The sequence below is a fragment of the Entelurus aequoreus genome, linkage group LG07 (genome assembly GCF_033978785.1).
Source record: "Entelurus aequoreus isolate RoL-2023_Sb linkage group LG07, RoL_Eaeq_v1.1, whole genome shotgun sequence".
NCBI lineage: Eukaryota > Metazoa > Chordata > Actinopteri > Syngnathiformes > Syngnathidae > Entelurus > Entelurus aequoreus.
In genome coordinates, this window is record NC_084737.1 from 35888782 (window position 1) to 35911640 (window position 22859).

Sequence of the window (22859 nt, forward strand, 5' to 3'; positions counted from 1 at the left end):
CTGGGTTGGGGTTGGTTTTGGAATTGGATTGCATTGTTATGGTATTGCTGTGTATTGTTTTGTTGGATTGATTAATTAAAAAAATAAATAAATAAATAAAATGAAAAAAATAAAATTAAAATAAAATGAAAAAAATCGATTTTTTAAAAATGAGAATCGATTCTGAAACGCACAACGTGAGAATCGCAATTCGAATTCGAATCAATTTTTTCCCACACCCCTAATAGATAACCTGACTCTCGCCAGATCCTTGTAGTTCGCTGAGCTCCACACAAGGATCTGGGACCGAGGGCAATGCAAACTCCTTCAAGATAGCAAATATAATGAACCAATCAGAATCGCCGGGCGGGATTTCATAGATGTGACGTAGCGCCGAAGCGACTGTTTGATTCAAACAACAATGGCGGCACACAGCGAGGAGTTGTGTGCTGACATTGATTCTGCTATCGCAACTGTTTTGTTGAATCTATCGAATATTAATTATTTAAAAGATGAACAGAGAACGGTTTTGAAGGCATTTATTGGTGGCGAGCATGTTTTGGCTCATCTTCCGACCGGGTTTGGCAAGAGCTTGATTTACCAAATAGCTCCACTGGTGGTGAAGGGAATGGGACGAGTGCAGAACCCAGTTGTTATAATTGTCTCCTCGCTGATTGCTCTGGTAGAGGATCAGATCCGTGAGGCTGGATTATTGGGGGTAACAGGCATGCAGCTGGGAGGAAGAAACGAGAACGAAATCCTCCAAGGACGTTCCCATCTCGTATTCGGTAGTCCTGAGTCGTGGCTAAACGACAAATGGCGAACCATACTTACATCAGAGGTGTACCAGAAAAACCTAGTGGGAATCGTTGTCGACGAGGTTCACGTCACGTATAAATGGTAAGTTAAAAACCCTACAGTTGTCACTAACGTGTCTTTATTTTATTTGAAACAGTGCTGACTGACATAGCACAATCATAGTGTCCACATCGATCGTCTACAGACATTGCTGCGTTGTTTCAGTAAAAGTTCTCTAACTTTTCGCTCTGTCGTTATCCAATATGTCGACTGTTCTGTTTTGGATTTCCCAGCTTCGCTCTCATCAGCGTCACAGGTTGATTTCGATGTGAGGGGTTGAAGTAGCACGTCATTCAAGATAACGGACAAGTGGTTTATCCAATCACATACAATGATTTTTTTTACGAGGCCCCGCCTTCTGAAATACATCTCCTATTGAGAAGTCCCAGATCCTTGTGTGGAGCTCAGCGAACTACAACGATCTGGCGAGAGTCAGGTTACCGTATACATCCCAAAAGTGTGAAATTAGGCTTAGGAGGAATGGTGGAGATATTTATAGAACAATCTTGCCTTCTTCCAAACTCGCTCCAAATTAGCTGTTTGACGTTTGTTACGTATTTTGTCTTACTTACATCAGCGTATATCTCCATACACAGTATAGTCGAGGTTTATCTTAAAAGCTTTGCGGCAGTCTGCCATTTTTATTCAATTGTAGTCCAAAGTTGTGGGGCAGACTGGCTCGTACATCCACATGCAGGCTAAACCCTCCCCTGTTGCCATTTCTAATACAAATTAACTTATATCTGTCAGTTCTTGATATGGAAACGCCAATAACTACAACATGGCTGACGGGGGAGAAAACACAGTCAAAGTGAGCTTGGCCTGGAGGCGGGCTTCTGCACGTAAATGGGACCGCCCACAAAACGGGCGCATTCTGAAGAGACGATCAGAAATCGGCTTGAAGATGGTCTATAAAACAAAGTCTATGCACAATTTGGACCAAACACCACCATTACATGTTATGTAGACCACAAGTGAGTGTTTTAAATGCAGAAAAAAACATAATATTTTCCCTTTAAATGATTGCTTGAAAAAACAAGCTAAATCTAAATAATTGTTTGTTGCTGTTATATACGTTATATGTTGAATGAAATGTGACTTATATGAAAGATAAACAAGTAAACAAGAACAGCTTAGCTGTGGCTGTTTGAATAAAAAAAAAAAAAAAAAAAAACTCTAAATATAATACAGAATGAATACACGTGCAGGTTGCTTGTGCTATTGTTTTTATTAACGTTATCATTGCTATTGTTGTCATCATAAATTGTAGCAGAAGAAGAGAAAACAAGAACATCCCCCAGCAATCATGGCTTAAGTTTCTTCATATCAGACAGGAAGAGAGAGAGAGAGAGAGAGAGAGAGAGAGAGAGAGAGAGAGAGAGAGAGAGAGAGAGAGAGAGAGAGAGAGAGAGAGAGAGAGAGAGAGAGAGAGAGAGAGAGAGAGAGAGAAGAGGGAGAAAGAGGGAGAAAGTGGAAAATCTTAATCAGTTGTTTTTCCTTTGAGGGCCATATGGAAGGTTTCAAGCAGCCAACCATATGTTGAAGGCTTTTGTCATGGAAATCATACTTTTTGGCACTTTTCTTTGCACAGCCGAGCTGCGCACATAAATAAAAGAAAACAAGAAAGGGAAAAAACAGATGCAGAGCATGATCAATTCTTTGCAAATACACTTGTGTTTGTTTGTAACTTACATATAGTGTGGAATTCAAAACACTCCCTGATTCTTGTGGCCACCCAGACTGTAATCGGTACCTGTTTTTATCTCCCTTTTTCCAGGAGAAAAAGGACAGCATGGATAGAAAAAGGGCAATTAAATGTCTACATGCATATTATTGCTGTGATATATTTACACATGTATTTACAAAATTGTTAAAGAGGAACAATGCCGCTTGGTCACAACATGGAAGTTACTCGTCAAGTTGAGCGCCCTCCTCGCTAATTAGTGTCTCTCATCCAACCTGCCGCTGCTTTTAAGATACAAGATTTCCCTCATCTCGATACTTTTATCTTTCTTAATATATAGCCAGGTTTTGAAAAATACTTTATCCCATTCCCTCTGCGAAATACAAAACCTATAAAAGAGTCAGTTGGAAGTAATGATTTGTGCGTTCGTTCGAAGTTCAATAATTCAGCGACGTGCCAAATGGCGTGTTGTGCAAGTGGCGATGCGAGACAGGTGGTTTGTATGCTCTCACGCAGTGATTCAGCTGTGGTGCTTAGACAGCCGTCAACAGGATGAAGCGGACGGATAAACAGAGCGGTAAGTCATTTTCTTTAGTTTTGTGTGCGTGCGTGCGTGTGTGTGTATCTATGTGGTGTTTTTAGGATGAGCTCGCCGTCACTGCGATCATTTCATCTATTTGGAATATGCAAATAGCTGACAGTGCATTTGCCTGCTGGTGCTTGACCTTCCGCTTGGAGGTTGCTCACCAACTCAATTACGCTCCCTATCTGCAGTCTGTCTGCAAACACCTGTTATCCTCCCACACTCGGCCGCCCTCCGCCAATCCCACTTCAGCACATCTCATCCTCTGTGCGTCTGTTTAGAAGCAGTTGGGCTGAAGATGGCTGATGGGGAATTGGGGGAGGGGGGCAAATGAAGGGGGAGTCGGATGTGCATTAGAGCGTGCCACTCCACTCCAACTTGAAAACTTTCTCTGCCCAGACAGCTAATGTTTAGATACGTCCTATGTACAGCAACCTAGTTAGTATTCGATTCGAGGACAGTCTCTTTAGATAGATAACCAGTGCCGTGTGGTCCTTTAATTTGTTTTATTTATCAGTCAAATAACAAATGTCCACTGCAGTGGTGCTTCACTGTTCTTATATGGCAGCTCTGCAAAAGATACATAGCACACGAATAAGGATATAAAATAGCAGCCTCTTTCAGTCGGCTTTTTTTTCTAGTAGCACTTCTGTAGAAAAGATCACTTTGCATCGTTATTGCTTTTGCACCTTTGAAACCTTGGGGGTAACATGATCACACCTACATTACTCGCCTCTAATTTGATCAAACACGGAGAGTTACGTCTGTATCAAGGTTTACTGTCTCTGGAAGTTTATTGCCTAAGTTTGTTTTGCTTGTAAGGTGAAAAATCTCTGGTCTTGAGGAGGAATCAGATTTTTAGAGACAAGATTTTTATGTTTCATGTTCATTGTTTCTTTTTATTGCTGTAAACTGAGTGAAAACAGGACAGCTGTGATTGTTAAACATGTCATTAAAGTTATTGCCAGGATCAACCAAAAGTAGCTCTGCATTCATAAATTGGACCTCCGTTAGCAGTGGCACTGTATACTGTACATTGTTCCTCTTTAAAAAACTAAGTCCCATGGACTCTCTACAGTTTTCATGCATATAAACATTTTCTTTGAAGAGCAGCAGCATCTTACAAGTTCTTCGGATTATTTTTAAATTATAAACAATAAATAAATAAATACATAGCAATTAAGTCTTCAATAAATAGAAAAAATAAATAAATAGATAAATAAAGTATTTACATGATAATTAGATGCAGCTAAAGAATGGATGGAGCTTTGAGCGACATATAAAAGAGTCACTTTGTAACTGAGGGTGTGCGAGTCAGTTTAGCATCAACCTGTCTTCACACTGGCGGACGAGGAAAACCCCAAACATGTGAGGAGAGCTCATTCTCAGAGAAACGGTGCACACGTTTCAGGAAGCAGTCGTACGCCACCGAGGTGGAGGAAGAACAGCGTGTTTTCTTTGCAATAGACAAATAAACTACACCTAACATGATTGACCTCTTACTCTGTTTCTCTGGTTGTTTGCGTCAGAAGACTTCATTCACAGCGTGTGAGACCTGTTACACAGGCCTGTTGCACATCTTAGCTCTTACAGAGTTGAAACAGGGAGAGCTTTTTAAAAGGTTTGGAATACCCACAGTTACAAAGATGCTTTTTTAACAAGGGATATTAAGCACAAAAAAATAATTTTAGAAAAATCAAATAGAAAAATAACATTGGTGTGGAAAAAGGAGGTTGTCTCTTAACCATATTAAAACGATCTCCCCTCCTCTTTTTTGCAAATACTGTCATTGTTCACATTTTCATAAAAAGTTCATGTTGGCAGTTGCAAAATAATGCAATTCTTAGCAAATAAAAAGCAGCATAAAAATACAAGAGGTCATTTTGTCTCTAAAAAACAAAAGAACACTGTCCTTTTTATGTTTTGTTTTTTTGTTCATTTTCTCATTACTATTTGCTATAAAATATCAGGAATCTAAATATTATTACTATCGATATTAGTATAGTCATTGATAAAAATTCACATGCCAGGCCTCGTATATAATTGTGAATGTGTGTATACGTGTGTTCAGTCAGTGTATGAGCAAGTTGCTTATGTGTACAACTATCATCTACAGTTTCTATTTAGGAAAGGTCATTGATTGTATTTATCTGTGGACGATTAGCTACTGTGCAGGGAAAAAAAATCCAGCATCTTCTGAAATTGTCTTTGCCGTTATCGTTAGAGCTTCTTCGTAATCTCAGTGAAAATATTGCTTTCTAAAAAAAGGGAAGAAAAAAGGCATGGAGGGCAGAGTGATCGGAGTTACCAGTTGTGAAACTAAAATCCTACGACTTCCACGCCGTTAGTTGTCTGATCCAGAGTCGTCTTCGTCTGCAGAGCCCTTGAAGCAAGCCGACTCATAGTGCTTGTTCAGGTAGGACTTGAGAGCAAAAGTCTTATTGCAGCGCTTGCATCTGTAGTGCTTGAAGGCAGAGTGTGTTTGCATGTGGGCGCGGAGGTTTGAGCGGTCGGCGAAGGCTTTGCCACAATGGGCGCAAGCAAAGGGCTTCTCCCCCGTGTGTGAGCGCATGTGACCCTGCAGGAGCCACGGCCGGCTGAAGGCCTTGCTGCACACGTCGCACTTGTGCTTGAGGTCGTGGGTGAGGATGTGCATGGCCAACGCCGGCATGGACACATACACTTTATTACACGTCGGACACTTGCGGGCCATCTTGCTGTCGAGGCTGCGGTGCGTCTGCTTGTGTCTGCTTAGGTTGGAGGAGGTGGCGTACGTCTTCCCACACTCGTTACAGGTGTGGCGAGCTGTGCCTATCGCCCTCTCCTGCACGGCAGCGTTGGCGCTGCTGCTTCTCGAACCCCCCTCGCGCGCTTCGCGACCCTCGCTGTCTCCCTTCCGTCTCGAACGCCCGTCAGAGATGAAGAAGGCATCCATGGTGTAACCCTCAGACAGGGCCTCCGATTCGCCGCTGTAGAAGCCGCTGGCGGTCATGCCTGACTGGGGGCTGTCGGGGTGTTTCAGGTCGGGGTCACAGTACTCCCCGCCGCTGCTCACATGGGTGTACAGCGGGTCTGACACCGGCTTGTGCTCCATCTTCTTCTCCCCCTGGTATACAGATGGCGTGATGTAATCCTGGATGTAGCCTGAGTAAAGAGACGCACGCAAACACAGTTGGCCAGCAGTTGTGATGGATGAGGACACAGTGACATGTCGCTGATTACATGATTATCGTGTTGGATGGAATAGTGAAAGAGCCACACAGAGGTAATTGCATCTCTACCACATCCCACAGGTTTTACACACAACAGTGCAGTCATGCAGGAAAACCTGATGAGCTCAGCTGCGTTGAGGAAGGTCGCAGCTACACACACAGGATAGCTTATTAAAAACTCCCCAGTAGTTCAAGATGTATGTTAAAATCCCTTTTAACATGACTTTACCTCGCTTCATGTTATGTCGACGTTCTTTGGCTCGACCTTGTATGATTTGGCTCTGGCAGGTGCAAATGCTGAGCATAGGTTGAAGATCTGCTTTGGGAGTACTTCCTCTTTTATTTCTGTCTGCACCTTTAGCCAGACTTTATGACCTTCTTTAAGGTGTGGGAGATTTCTTCTGGAGGTTAAACAAGTTCAAGTGTGATGCAGAAAAGCAGCATGAGATGTTTCAAAGTGCTCCATCAGTACAGAATCTGATTTCAGAGAGAAATGTTTGCTGGCATCGTTCAAGGCTCTCATTTCCTTCCTAAAAACAGCCTAGTGCCAGAGGAGCTAAAAAGGCTTGTTGGCAACCAAAATGTGTCCAAAAAGAACTCAATACATTCTCATGCTGCGACTCTGGAGGGCTGAATGCATTCAAAGTGCAGTTTACCTACAGGGGAAATATACCTTTTGATTATTTAGGTATAAATAATTTGAATGCACAGAGAATATTTTTTTCTCCAAAGAGACATTGTGCACAGCTACAGAAAATGCCATTGCTAAGCACAGTGTGCATCAAGCAGTGGAAATTGGCTATTGATGTCTTTTTAATGAAATTCAAACTTTTGAACTGATCAATAGACTATCCTGTGTGAAATAGTGCAGTTGCAAGAGGGCAGCAACGGCAAATGCAACACGTCAAGTATAAGCGGACCACAATGCTATTTTATGGAGCCCAGTTTGCTTGAGGACTGACAATTCGAGATGTATATTGGTCTGTGAAGAGGGTCGCCTGTTTAATGCAGCGATCATGCTCAAGTGCCTTCAAGAAACCATTAGGAAATCAGCTCAAGTGCTCTTGAACAACAGTCTATCCATGGCCAAAGATTATCTGTCCACGCACTCATTTTGCCAAAGACATGACACCCAGGGACAGGGAAACACCAGGCCTCTTGCCACACTTCATGGGTTGACCCACCGTGATGGTCTTTGGCTGGCAGGCAACACATATTTGTATTGAAAAACACTGCAGTCCTTCAATGTAATTATTATCAGTCAAGTATGCCAGATTACAGTGTAAATAGTCGTACACTGTGGTCCTCATTTGATGTGCAGTATTAGTCTCCTTTATCAGAGTTGTTTACTGCGTTTGAATTACTCAAGGTCAGGCATGGAGCTCATCATTTAGGACACACGCCGGCTGTATCAGCCTTTACAGCCTCATAGACTCATTCCTCAGATGCAAAGCAAGCATGTAATTAATGGACCCTCTCAGCTAGCCCTCTTTGTTGTCGACAGACACTCAAGTCAAATGTCTCCACAATGGGGGAAGAAAATCTCCTGGCACAGCAGAAGTGCTGATGCTTGACGTCACCTGGTAATTCATCAGTTTACCCTTTGTAGGCTTGGCTTCCAAAACACATTTAACTTTTAAGATTATATTTACAGGGGATTAACAATAGCGCAGGAAAGCATTCAACATCACAAGCTAAATAATATTTGCAATCACATCCCTGAATTAAAAAGTTATGTTTGTCCTTGTTTATCTAGTAAAGTATTTGTTATTTAACAATGCAAATATTTCTACTTAATTTAACCCTCTAACCCCGATCTATCATCAATTCCCAGAAATTATAGTGGCTCAGCTGAATAACAGGTGGGCATTATAGCAGCACTAATCTGTAGGCTGTGACGCCTCCTTTGCTGTGAAGATATCCTAACAAATGATAACAAAGACGCACATATGGCCCTCTGAATGGTGCCACAAAATGGAAGCGATGATCTTAAAGCAGACTGTGAAAGTGAAGGTCGCTCTCGGCACTGTGGAGTGGAGCTCAGGCTGTCCGAGCAGAGCGTCCACCACAGTCCGGTTGTGAGCCTTTCTTCGTGTTTACTGTCCAACCTCCCGTGATGGACCCCGCTGCTGCCCCAAGCCCTTTTCCTCCTTTTATCGCTCCCCACCTCCCTCCTGGCTGCACCGTACAGCGTGTTGATGTCTCTTGCGGCGGCGATGGGCCTGCATGGCTGAAACTCTAACCCCTGCTAGTTTTAAAATGCCCGGAAGGAAGAGAAAGATGTAGCGTAGCGATGGGGGTGGGGAGACTGTGCATGCTCCATTTAGAGGGGATGAGGGGGGCACGGGAGGATTGGACCATGATGAAAACTCAAGGACAATAACAGCTAAGGACAAATGTATCGTCCAACACTCCTCTCTCGTGTCAGTCAATGTCTTAGCCAAAATAAAATCAGCTATAGCGAGTGTTCAGCCTGCGCTGGGCTGTCACAGTCATACATAGACACAAGTGATTGGACACACGTTTTGTTCCCTATTTACATACTCTAATCCCTGGCCGTGACCTGAATTGTGTCTGTCCTTCACTTGGAGTCAAAAAACAAAAGTCTGGAGCGGAGTGGGGGTGGGGTACCACTGGGAGGATTATTCGGGATATTGATGCAAAAACCAGTTAGCGGCATGTGACATCTCCCATTAATTTACACGCTACGAACATGTTATTGGCTGACTATCTCGCCACACACACACACAAAAACAAAGAAGGATGCCATCTGTGCTAAGTGTGGATATGCCAGGCATGCTGAAATCAGCACTCCACACATTTTTGGCTATGTCTGCAAAGTGGAGGTATGTTAACTCACCATTCTCACTCAGACGAACACCAAGGCTGGTTACCGAGTCTGTGATGGAGCCCGCAAAAGTGAGCGAGTCGTCGAGGTGGTGATGATGATTGTTGGTGGCCGCATTGGATGAAGAGAAATCATCAAGCTTGATCTTCTTCACCAAAAATGAGCGGGGCATGTTTCAATGGATAATAACACAGAGCGGCGGAAAACGCATGAGCAAAAAACAAAAACCTTCTGAGAGAGCACGCTGATAGAGCTGGCTTTACGGTAATCCTTGTGATGGAGACTGTGGCCAAAAACATAAGATGTTAAAAAAAAAACGCAACCCAGTGGTGAACGGCGCTGACGGCAATGCTGTGTAATGCACTCTGGCTCCCCCAGCTTCCCCCGGAAAAATGCAAAAATAAATAAATAAAAGTGATCCTGTTCAGCACTGGATAGCTCCTGTGATGCAGCCGGCTTAAAGGACCAGTGAGGAGAAGAAGAGATGGAGACAGGCGCAGGGGAGGGAGAGAGAGACACTGTCAGACTAGCTGAGATCAGCAATCACGCCAGCCTTTATATGGGGCACAGGCAGTGGAAGATCAGGTGGTGCTGCGAAATGGAGCTGCTTAGCTTTAATCCATCAAATGTCCCCGGGGACACACATCAAATTACTAGTGAACCGTCTGTGCATTCGCACACAGACAGAGGAGAAAGAACACAGCCAGACCCCCGCTGCCCCCTCTGCTGCTCCCCCCTTCCTCTCCCCTCCCCTGCCTCTTTCACCCCGCTTATGCTCCATGCTCGGAGGAGGAGTGAAAGAGGTGGGCAGACAATGGAGACGTGGATGAGAGCACATTCGGTGTCCTGTCCCCCATTGTTTGCAGATGAAGTGGCACAGTTTATGTTTGCCTTGTACAGGCACTGCCTCCCTCATGTCGTCTGCGTTACCTCAAACAGCCTCACGCGTAGCGGCCCTCCGAAACTGTACTCGCCGAGGGGTGGAGGTTATCTCTGGGACTGATGGACCTTTTCTTTCCCTCCTTTTTTTTACTTTTTAAAAAAGACGCTCTGGATTCCAGGGCTGTTGATGAGGCAGCTTCAGGGAGCAGTGGAGCCAGTCAGCTCTGCGTTCTCCCCGTCACGGCTGCACAGATGTGTGTCCTGCCATGCGTGGCAGGGAATTATCTGATTAATTAATTACATATTTTTTGATTAGAGTGAAATCTAGAATTAGATCCATGCTGACAGAATTGGCCAGTATTGCTTTGTGTTTGTGTGGACTTGTTAGCTGGTTGTGGGAATGATGTATTAAATTAGTTTTTCCCTCAGAGCTCGACAATTATTTTGTCTTTAAAAGTGAAACACATGAAGCTAGACAATTATTTTGTCTTTGAAAGTGAAACATTCATTCAGAGTAAATGTGTGTTTAAAAAAAAAAAGTAATAATCTGGAATAAATTGTGCACCTGTTTGATTCACCATCAACAGGAAACAACATGTTTGATTCTTCAAGTGTTTCAGCAACAGCTCATCCAAATGAAGAACTGCTGCATTCTGTTACTTATTTATAGAGCTTATTTTATTTATTTAAGTGATTTATTATACAATGATATTAATTGGTTTGTTTTTATATTGCCTTGTTTTACAGGCAACTTGTTTAAAGACTTTAAATACATTTATTGTCAAATATGCGTACCAGGTGCTGTGATGATACACGCATACCTTTAATGGCAGAGGGCTTGGGTTTCGATTCCCGGCCAGAATTGTGCAAGAATGGCATCTTGTAGGCCTGGGCCGTTAACACAATTTGCTGTACAATATTTTGTCCCACAAATTATGGCCGATAAATGATATTATTAAAAAAAGATAGGGCAACACTATCTATACATTTCTATGTGCATCTGTGGCGACATCTGACATGGAAAAAGCCAAAAATGCATACATTTACCAGTCAGTCCGTTTGGTACATGTGAATAGTTCAATACAAAAGATGCTTCAAAATGTATTCATTCACAAAGGTAATAAAATTGTAAGTGTTTATTGATCATTATGTTTATACAATTGCTTGATGCAGCTTCATGAGAGACAGAATCTTAAACGGTTCTTAGTATGATATAGAGGGCAGTTCTACATCCCTACAACATATAATGTCATATTTGTGTTATTCTAAATATGCAGTTCTTGCACTGGATTTGACTAGATCGACAAGTAGATCGTAGGATACCAGTAGCTGATTTTGAGTAGCTCACCAAATAGTCAATTATTATTGCTTTAACTGTTAGTGGTTTTATGCATTTTAAATTAAAATATTATGCCTGTATTTAATGAGAAATTACCACAAACTAGTATAAAGACGATGACCGCATTGTTTGAGTAGCGATGTTTTTCCTACGTAAAGTGTAATTCTCAATTTTTTTGGCAAAGTAGATCGGATAGTGATGATTATGCAAGTAGTCATTAGTAGTCACATTACGTCATTTGAAAAGCTAAAACCCCTAAAAAATAAATTGTTGTCATTTGATTAGATGATGACAATTCATCACTCTGAACCTGGGGTGTCCACAATTTTCCACTGGGGGCCACATACTGAAAAATCAAAGACTGGATATATATTTTTTATTTTGTAAAAAAATTATAAATACGATCACGATACAATACACACACACACACACACACACACACACACACACACACACACACACACACACACACACACACACACACACACACACACACACACACATATATATATATATATATATATATATATATATATATATATATATATATATATATATATATATATATATATATATATATAAATATATAAATATATATATATATATGTATATATATATATATATATATATATATATATATATATATATATATAAATATAAATATATATTTATATATATATATATATATATATATATATATATATATATATATATATATATATATATATATATATATATATATATATATATATATATATATATATATATATATATATATATATATATATACATACTCAGCAACAAAGGGTTGGAGTTGGGGGTTAAATCACCTAAATGATTCCCGGGCGCGGCACCGCTGCTGCCCACTGCTCCCCAAGGGGATGGGACAAATGCAGAGGACAAATTTCACCACATCTAGTGTGTGTGTGACAATCATTGGTACTTTAATCTTTAATCTTAATATATATACAAAGATGCACTTATAATTGTTTGTTTTATGTATCGTATGTGATTGTATGCCTACTTGGATGTTGGAGTCTACAATAAAGCTTGATTGATTGTTTGATCAAGAGTATGTATAGATGAAGCTTAGTTATTTGTGTTACTAACATTTTATTTTCCTCTATTTAAATTGTGCCTTTCTGCTGTATTTCCTAATATTGCAGTTTTTGTTTTTATTTTTGCTTTTGTTTAATTGTATTTCTACAGGGGCCACCTCAGGCTAAATTGTATGCTGACGCAGAATCGTATTTCTCCCATTACAAAAATGTTACCCTTTTTTATGTATGGCAAACGATTTTTATACTTTGCATATACTTTTATATTTTTTAATTCAACTTGAATTCAATTTGATGCACGTTTTGTACTAAAATAAGAAATAAATGGTTCAATAAAAACTAATTTAACATAAATATGCGCATGCTCCTGGCACAAGGTCGACCGACATTTTATCTCTGTACGTCAAATTACTCGCCCAGCACTAACACAGCAGACCGTGATTTGGATAAATGTACCATTATATGTTTGTCAATGTCGGAGGAGGAATAGGAAAGGAATACCTTTGCGCCAAAATTTCATATGAAGTACCCTGTCATTCATTATTTGACATTTTGCATGCGCTTCTTCACACAAAATGGGCCCCAAGGATTGTGGGTCCCTACGCACTGCGCATGTTTTGCCTATGGGAAGGGTTGGCCCTAATTTCTACAACGTACCACAGGCTAATAAAAGATAGCCACAGACCGCAAATTGCCTCTGTATTTCACTTTGGACAACTCTGCTCTAATCCATACCCTCAATGTGGCATTTCATTATTCTGATGACCCAAATAATGCAGTTTTGTATCTGAATCAGTCACATATTGGAAATGTGCAAAACGTGTCTTCAGCAGACACTTTTTTTTTTTTTCTTTTCATTTTTTATTTAATTCAGGCAATGGCATAAAAAAGTACAAAGTTGACAACACATAATAATATAAATTAATATAGTGCAAAAGGTCAAGTATAGTATGTAATGCATGATTGTCCAGTTTTGCCTGAAAGGGAGTGGGAAGAAGATAATGTATTTAATCCCAACACCAGTTCTCCATTCAGTGATTATTCACATGAGTTTCACTGTTACTTTGTTCAAGGATTATAATACAGATGTTATATCATAGTGGCATTACCACAGGTTACAATAATTATTACACTCTAACAATAATTTGTATCAACAATGTAGGAATAATGAATATACCAACATTGGTAATAGACAAAATGCCAACAATGGTAATAGACAACATAGCAATAATGGTAATAGACAACATAGCATTAATGGTAAGGAAACATTGAGCACATGTTAACACTTTGAGACAGAGTACAACAGCAGGTCAAATTAAAGACCCTCATCTCTATATTTGAACCAGAACCGTGTTTGCATAATAGTTTAAATCGATTAATAGTTTGGCATTACTTGTGTTGTAAATCCAGTTTGTTCCATAGTTTTACTCCGCATACAGACACACAAAAACGTTTACGAGTGGTTTGAGCTCTCGGCAATGAGAAATATCCAAAGTCTCTCAAGTTATGAGCCTGCACTCGTCTTATAAAAAAACGTTGTAGATTAGGCGGCAATAATTTGTTAAATGCTTTATATAAGATTATAAATGTATTATATTTGACAAAGTCATCCAATTTGAGCAACTTTGATTGCATAAACAGATTATGAGTATGTTCTAAATAACCAACGTTGTGAATGGTCCGCACTGCTCTTTTCTGTAATATGATCAGAGGATGAATTGTGTTGTGTAAAGTATTCCCCCATACTTCAACACAGTATGTAAGGTATGGGAGTACCAAGGTGCAGTATAGGGTACGGAATGCATTTTCATTGAGGTATAGTTTTGCTTTGTTTATAATTGAGAGGCTTTTGGAGATGTTTGTTTTAATGTGTCTGACGTGAGGTTTCCATGATAGTTTACTATCAATTATTACTCCCAAATATGTATTTTCATTTACGATTTCAATTTGGGTACCATCAATACTTATTTTCTGTTCAGACATTATGTTGCGATTTCCAAACATCACTATCCTTAGTTTTATTTATATTCAAAGATAATTTATTTGTGTCCATCCATTTTTTTACTATGTTTAGTTCTGTGTTTACTGTATTTATGATGTCGTCTGCAAATAGTATACATTTCAGCACTTTGGATGTATTAAACATATCATTAATATACACATTAAACAGTTTTGGCCCCAACACGGACCCTTGGGGGACACCACAAGCGATGCCAAGAGTATCAGATAAAAATGTACCCATTTTTACAAACTGTACCCTTCCTTTTAAATAACTTTTTAACCAGTCACCAGCCAGTCCCCTAATTCCATATCTTTCCATTTTATCTAGTAGATTAGAATATTAATGGTATCAAAGGCTTTCTTTAGATCAATAAAAATACTAACTGCATATCTTTTATGCTCCAGTGCATTAGTAATGTCTTCAATAGCTTCAGTTATTGCCATTGAAGTTGTTCGTTTGGACCTAAAGCCATACTGACCGTCATTGGTTATATGATGCTTCTCAAGAAAAGATTCAAGTCGAGAGTTAAATAGTTTCTCTAAGATTTTTGAGAACTGAGGCAAAAGAGAGATTGGTCCGTAATTGGTGAAAGCGTGTTTGCTGTCACTTTTGAAGAGCGGAGTTACCTTAGCGATTTTCATTTGACTTGGAAAGCGGCCTGTCTGGAATGATAGGTTACATGTATAAGTTAAGGGTTTTACAATATTCAGTATAACCTTTTGAACCAATATCATGTTGATATCATGGCAGTCAGTGGAGCACTTACTTTTACACTTCCGCACAATGTTTATCACTTCCTGCTCATTTGTAGCTGAGAGGAAAAATGACGGAGAATTATTTTCAATAGTTGATTTTGTAACTCCATTGTCTGGGATATCAACAGCCAACTTAGGACCAGTATTTACAAAAAAACTATTGAACTTATTCACTACATTACTCATATTATAATTTTTACCGTTTTCATCAATAAAGTAATCAGGATATGTCAACTTTGAATATCCTAGAGGTGAACGGCACCGTGACCCCCTTCTCGGTGAGCTGTGGAGTCCCCCAAGGCAGTATATTGGGACCTTTACTGTTCCTAATATACATAAACGACATGTCATCGGCCTGCGACTGTGAATTGTTTTTGTTTGCGGATGACTCTGCCCTGCTGGTATCCGGCAAGGACAAGTCACAGGTGGAGAAAATCCTCAGTGCTGAGCTCTGTAGAACTGGCACCTGGCTCGCTGACAACAAGCTATACACTTGGGTAAAACAGAATCCATCCTGTTTGGGTCCCACATCAACCTCAAGAAAGTCAATGACTTCACCATAAAAGTGGGTGACATTGTTATCACCAGGAAAGATGAGGTCACCTACCTAGGTTCCATTCTAGAGGCTAACCTTTCCTGTGATAAAATGGCAACCAAGGTAATCAAAAATTTAACCAACGAGCGAGATTTCTCTACAGAATCTCCTCTCTGGTCAACAAAAGCACCTTGAGGATTCTGGCGGGAACTCTCGTTCAACCCTTTTTCGATTACGCATGCACCTCCTGGTACCCTAGCACCTCCAAAACCCTCAAATCTAAACTCCAAACATCTCAGAACAAGCTAGTCAGGTTACTGCTAGACCTCCACCCCAGATCCCACCTCACTCCTACCCACTTCTCTAAAGTGGGCTGGCTCAAGGTGGAGGACAGAGTTAAACAACTTGCACTGAGCCTAGTCTATAAAATCCGCTACACCTCCCTGATACCGAAGTACATGTCAAACTACTTCCTCAACGTAAATGACCGCCATAACCACAACACCAGGGGGAGCTCCACTAACCACGTTAAACCCAGATTCTGTTACGGCGCACGCCCAGTCTGCTTCTCCCTCCTCAGCAGCAGCACTTAGAGGCTCTGCTGCAAGCACCGCAGGACACGCCCCCACACGCCTCCACAGCTGGAGGCAATCCTCAATCAACACACCTGGTCTTGACGAGAGGCAGCAGCATAAAGGCTCACTCCGCTGACTACTGCACGCCGGAACGTAGCTCTGATTCAGTAAGCTTCACGTCTCTGGCTCCTCACCTGTGTCTCTCTCTTTTGCTCACTTTGTCTCCCTCGTGCCTAGTCCTTATTTGTCCTTGTCATCTCCTGTTCCCACAGTACCTCCGTGTCTCCGCAGTGAGCTGTGCGCCTCACCTGCCGATCTTCCCCCTGGACTCTGACTGCCTTCCTCGACCTTCGACCCCTCGCTTGGATCCCAAACCTCTTTTGCTTCGCCCATTCTGGACTTGTTTGCTGCCACAACCAACACGCACTTACAACAACCGCTGGTAACTTATATTTGGTTAACTTCCACACATAGCCCTGCATACACACACATAGTAGCATACACACCCTACGTAATCATCAAGCTCAAATAAAACCCGTTGAGCTAGACCTCCTGTTGTCGTGCCGTCTTCTTCCCCTTGTCGTATGTAACAGTACGTTCCGGCCATGATGGAACCAGACGGCACGCGGAGATCTCAGGCCACCCCTCTGTCCCGAGCCCCCTTGACACCTGAGATGTCTGCCTAAACTTCCTTCTTCTTCCGAGACGGCCGACCTCCTTACCACTCATGTGGTCAAGCAGCATGGCATACCCATGGACATAGTGTCTGACCGTGGCCCCCAGTTCACTTCCCGGGTGTGGCAGGCATTTTGTAAGGGGATTGGGGCTACGGTCAGTCTTACATCAGGATACCACCCACAGAGTAACGGGCAAGCGGAGAGGACAAACCAATGTGTGGAGAACATGCTACGCTGTGTGGCCGCCCGCCAACCTGCCTCTTGGAGCAAGTTCTTACCCTGGGTCGAGTTTGCCTACAATTCTATGAAGAGCTCGGCCACCGGTTTGTCACCATTCGAGTGCTCCCTCGGTTATCAACCCCCGATGTTTCCCCAACAGGAGGCCGAAGCGGCCGTCCCTTCTTCTCGCAGGCACATCATGAGATGCCGTCGGATTTGGAAGACCGCCCGTGCTGCCCTGTTGAGGGCCTCCGAGAGAATGTGCCATAGTGCCAACCGGCGGCGCATTCCGGCTCCATCCTACACTCCTGGACAACAAGTCCTGTTACGGGCCAAGGACCTCCACCTACAGGTACCATTCCGTAAACTGGCACCCCGTTTTGTTGGACCGTATACGGTGGAGGCCATCATCAATCCAGCATCTGTTAGACTGTCTCTTCCTCCCTCTGTGAAGCGACATCCGGTGATCCATGTATCCCAGATTAAGGCTGTCTCCAGTTCTCCACTCTCTTCCCCTGACCCTACCCCCCCTCCTAGAATTCTGGATAACGGTGACCCAGTGTGGACCGTCAAGGAGATCCTCGGGGTCCGTCGGCAAGGTAGGGGACTGGTATTTTTGGTAGATTGGGAGGGTTATGGTCCAGAGGATAGATCTTGGGTGCCGGCCTCCTACCTTGCTGATCCCTCCCTTCTGGAGGACTTCTATCAGGCCAACCCTGGAGCTCTCCGGCGCTCGTCGGAAGCCTCGCATAAGAGGGGGGGCACTGTTACGGCGCACGCCCAGTCTGCTTCTCCCTCCTCAGCAGCAGCACTTAGAGGCTCTGCTGCAAGCACCGCAGGACACGCCCCCACACGCCTCCACAGCTGGAGGCAATCCTCAATCAACACACCTGGTCTTGACGAGAGGCAGCAGCATAAAGGCTCACTCCGCTGACTACTCCACGCCGGAACGTAGCTCTGATTCAGTAAGCTTCACGTCTCTGGCTCCTCACCTGTGTCACTCTCTTTTGCTCAATTTGTCTCCCTCGTGCCTAGTCCTTATTTGTCCTTGTCATCTCCTGTTCCCACAGTACTGTAGTAGAATTTCTGACCTTTGACCTATATTGCATGTCTGTCAAGAATGTACGCTCATTTAGTTTCTCTTCTATTCGGTGCCAGTGGGACAAAAGTGAATATTAAGTCGTGCCAACCTGTCTACAGAATGTGTTGACTGTCTAAAGGATTCGAGTTGTTATGGAACAGATAGGCAAAACAAAAAGACATTGACGCACTAGATAAAAAACAATGACGCACAAGAGACATATAAAAAATGGCAGAAGACCGGAACTCAACAGTGATTTTGGCTTGTGTGTGTCTTGTTTACTCCGGAGTAACATGTGGTCTGTCTGCACGGCTAACTTAATTCAACCTGCACTTCTGATAATGGGTAAATAAATTTGTTGTACTAAACTACTTTTGTTGCCTGTTTAAGCTTCGGACAATCCACTACACAAATTGGCGTCACAAACAGGATGGTTTAGAAGCTACAGGTCGACAGCCGCTCCCGCTCTCTCTGTCAGGCAGACAGTGTGTTGCACGCGCGCATCACAAGGTAAGCGTTTTGCTTAAAGTGTAAACATTTTTTGCCTGGAGAGAGCCGGATCGATAAGACTAATTGCTGAATCTATTTTTGATAAAAGATAGGTTTAGTCAGGTTCTCCAAAAACAACCTGGACTGGGGTAAATTATGGTTGGATTGAGTTGTTTTATATGTGATCATTTGTCTGTGTGTTTGTTGAAAACTTGTGATTTCTTGTTTTTAACATAAGGGGATGGTTGATAGAATTTTGGTGGTTTGGAGTGTTTTTGAAGCATAGACGATATGAGACGAAAAATGTCTTTTAACCTCTTCATCCTCTGTCGTTGCTGGCAGAGGATGCTTCTTGCTGCAAGTGCATCAGATTAGTCAGAGTTGGATACAGCTAAATTATAGGCAAGATTTGCTAACTGGTGTGACATTTGGCCCATACAAATTGATGACGTCTATGAAGGTGCGACATATCTGTTTATGTGGAAACTGCAGCGGTGGGAAAAGCCTCTTATAGGTGACCGCTCATTGACTCCGGTAAAGGAGATCAACTGAGCGGATAGCTGTCACGACGAATTTGGAAATTTGCTGCAAATAGACAGGTATTGATCGGGCTGCATATGGTAGAGCTTTGGTGAAACTTGGTGAAACTGTATGGACTGACCAGACACGAGTCTGTAGGATCGCGGGGTGATTCCCCGTGGTCCTACTGGGCGTTAGGCCAGGTTTTTTCCGTGATGGTCAGGGATAACGCAGGTGCTGCTCCAATGAAACGGGTTAATCGCCGTTTTATGAGCAATGATGGAACCTGGTTTTTGTGATATGAGACGGCCGATTCCACAAATGCACGCGTGCATTAGTTGTTTATATTTGTCCGGACAATGGGGTGGTATGGTAATTTAACAATGTGTGTGTATAATGATGAATGCTGAAATGTGTGTGTATTGAGTGAGTCAGTTTATGTTGGTACATTTAGATATATGCGTAATTTAATAACTTTAGTGTAGCACCTGGTTTCTTATCTGGTTTAATCCCCCCCTTCGTTTTCCTCCCCCCCTCTCGCAACCTCCCTTCACGCTTTTTCTCACAGCCCCGCTATCTGTAAAAGTTGGGAAATTGTCTAAAATGTGTGTGCGTGTGAGAAAGTAGACAAAGTTTATGTACAGAAAACATATGAGTGAATGATCTATCCATTTAATTATCTTATTCCGCTCTCGGAGGTTGGATCGCGGGGGCAGCAGCCTAAGCAGGGAAGTCCAGAATACCCTCCTTAAACTTGACTATTTGTCCATCTAAGAGTGAATGATAAATGTTGTTCTTATTATTAAGGTTCTGATATGATACAGCTGTGCTTCTGGATGAGAAAAATAGTTGTCTATTGCATTTACTTTTAACTGTGCTGGTAAATTCTCTGTGTGAGTGACTGTGTGACGCATATAAAGAAAAAGAAAAAAAAAAAGGAGTCTCAGCTGGAAGACATTTTAAGATAAGGGATGTGTGCGTGTGACGAGGCTGTTTGAGTGACAGCTGCGTGAGGCGTGGGCCGAAGAGGTGTGACAATGTTAGGATAGCATTGAGCTAGGATAGCATTGAGCTAGGTTAGCATTAAGCTAGGTTAGCATTGAGTTAGCATAGCATTGGATTAGTTTAGCATTGAGCTAGGTTTAAAGAATACAAAAATAAATAAATAAATAAATATATATAAATATATATAGTGGACAGCTGTACTCAAATCTGAAGAGAAGGCTGACAGGTTGGTTTTGATAATAGGAAAAATAAAATATACTGTATATGAATAAATACACATTTGAATATCAATGGGACTGGGACATTGAAGCATTGTTAAATTCATTAGTCATTAATTATGTGTGTAATATATTGTATTGAACAGCCTTGCTGCTTATCTGATCCATCCAGTTCCTGTGTGGAAGTTGAGACAAACACACACACACACGCACATCATAGAGTAGGACACACTGTAACTTTGAATTAATAGTTATACAACAAATAAATTAATAATATTGAATTTAAATTTGATACAGATAAATTGATTATACATTGACATTTTAATTTTTTTAGGAATAAACACACAATAAAATAAAAGTTAAATTTATATTCTAATACATCTAAGGGCATCTGTGCAAACTGTGAAAAATAGAGTCTGAAGAAGTACAGATAAGAGTCGCCATTGTCAAAACAAAACGTAGAGAAGCGTTAAACAAATTCTAATCAGAAGGAAGACAGACCAAAATATGAGAACTTAAGTAAACAGACAGCAAGTAAACCAGAAATAATAATGTAAATAAATAACAAAGAAAGCAAATTTCTATGTAACATTGGTGCATGTAGAATTACATGTAGAGAATAAAACTAAATGGAAATAACTGTCTGCAAGATGAGCATGACGTCATGAATTGTGCTTGGGTTAGTAATAGATAGATAGATAGACAGATAAAATGTTATTGATTCCTTCAGGAGAGTTCCCTCAGGAAGAAGAAGTCAAAAGTAAACAGTAACTAATAAGGGTATAAATGGAAACAAAATAGAAAAATATTACAAGGAGAATAAAAATAGAACAGTAAAATAAGAGAAACTAGGCATTAACGACCATGATATAAAAAAGTATTGCACTGTTATTGTTTTGCATTCCCTGTCATCCTAGCCCCCCCAAAGAGGAGTTGTACAGTCTAATGATGTATGAGACAAAGGATTTTTTATAGGCTAAACCAGTAGTTCTCAAAGGAGGGTATGGTGTTTCCGCCCGGACAAAAAAGGGGGGTACTTGAAGGTATGCCAAGGGGTACCTGAGATTTTAAATATTTTAAAATAGCGACAATTCAAAATCCTTTATAAATATAATTATAGAAGAATAATTCTTCAACAAAATAAATATTTAGAATTAAGTTCACGAGCCCAGATGGATCTCTATTGCAATATCCAAAGAAGGTTGATGATTGATTATATGTATAGAAATCTTTATTATAATTTAATCATTTGTTTAATTTTTAAAACGTTTTAGTTATTCTTATATTTTTTTGTACAAATAAGTCAAGTAAGACCACAACAAATGAGCAATATGGTGCACTGTTATACAATTTAATAAATCAGAAAATGATGACATGATGCTGTATTTTTTTTTTATTTTACTGGGAAAAAAGGTTGAAAACCACTGCCCTAAATCATATCTAAAGCTAAAATTATTTTATAAGACTGATTATTTTGGATTATTGTGTTTGTATTGTGAGAGAAGGAGAGAAAGTGAGAGAGAGAGGAAGAGAGAGCAGGTGAAAAAACAGATTGAGGGTGAAGAGGATGGTTTGAGAAAATATGGGAAAAGGATGTTTATAACCTTACGTTATGTGAATGGTTTCTAGGAGAACAGAAAATAGAAACATTGTGTGAAGTGTAAGGAAGAGATGGATACAGGATGTTGTTTGTAAAGGAAAACGAAAGTGAAGAAAAGATGAGAAAGTGACAAATGAAGGTATTCGTAAATGGTATGCTGTTGATTGTGGTTAGCTGCAAGTTTGTTTAATTGTTTGTTTGTTTAGTTGTTTGAGTGAAAGGGGAAGAAATCAATAGGAATAATTACATGCAAAATGGAATAAAACTATGAGTGTGATAGATAATGAATGAATAGATGAAATAAGTTTATTTTGGTCATATAATCAGCCATCAACCAATTTGTGTGAGCACTTTAACAGTAAATTAGACATATTAACAATCATACACATTTACACACAGAACAAAAAAGAAAAAGAATGACCGAAAAAAAGAATAGGCGGAAGCCAAAGCTTATATTGGCCTATGATATACATTTACTGAACATTAAATTACCTGGAACATCAACGTTAAAAGATGAAAGTAATTGTTACTATATTTTATAATGTTCAAAAAACTTTACCTTTCAAGGGTCTCCAAAACCATAACAAAAAACTACATGTGTTCAGCTCATCACTGAGGATGGTACATCATTTAACTCCTAAAACTGAAATACATTTGTGTTTTTATTTTATTTTACTTGACCTATTTCAAAAATCAATATCCCCCGTAAATGATAGTTTTCTCCTCATAATGTAAACAAGC

At 40.9% G+C, this 22859-nt stretch overlaps 1 protein-coding gene across 1 annotated transcript; it reads right to left on the reverse strand.

Annotated features, from left to right (window-relative positions):
* Window positions 1-3136: 3136 nt before the first annotated feature.
* scrt2 (scratch family zinc finger 2) lies at window positions 3137-9676 on the reverse strand. Its single transcript, XM_062053383.1, has 2 exons — window positions 9177-9676; window positions 3137-6248 (listed from the first exon to the last, which is right to left on the reverse strand). Exons 1-2 carry the CDS (start codon window positions 9334-9336, stop codon window positions 5449-5451), a joined length of 960 nt encoding a protein of 319 aa, XP_061909367.1. The 5' UTR covers window positions 9337-9676; the 3' UTR covers window positions 3137-5448.
* Window positions 9677-22859: the final 13183 nt, after the last annotated feature.

What these genes read in the sequence shown, in the direction of transcription:
- scrt2 (XM_062053383.1), bottom strand. Translation starts at nt 9,336, where the DNA reads ATGCCCCGCTCATTTTTGGTGAAGAAGATCAAGCTTGATGATTTCTCT. An exon ending in TGTTCGTCTGAGTGAGAATG is followed by an intron (nt 6,249 to 9,176) that starts GTGAGTTAACAT and finishes CTCTTTACTCAG; the next exon opens with GCTACATCCAGGATTACATC.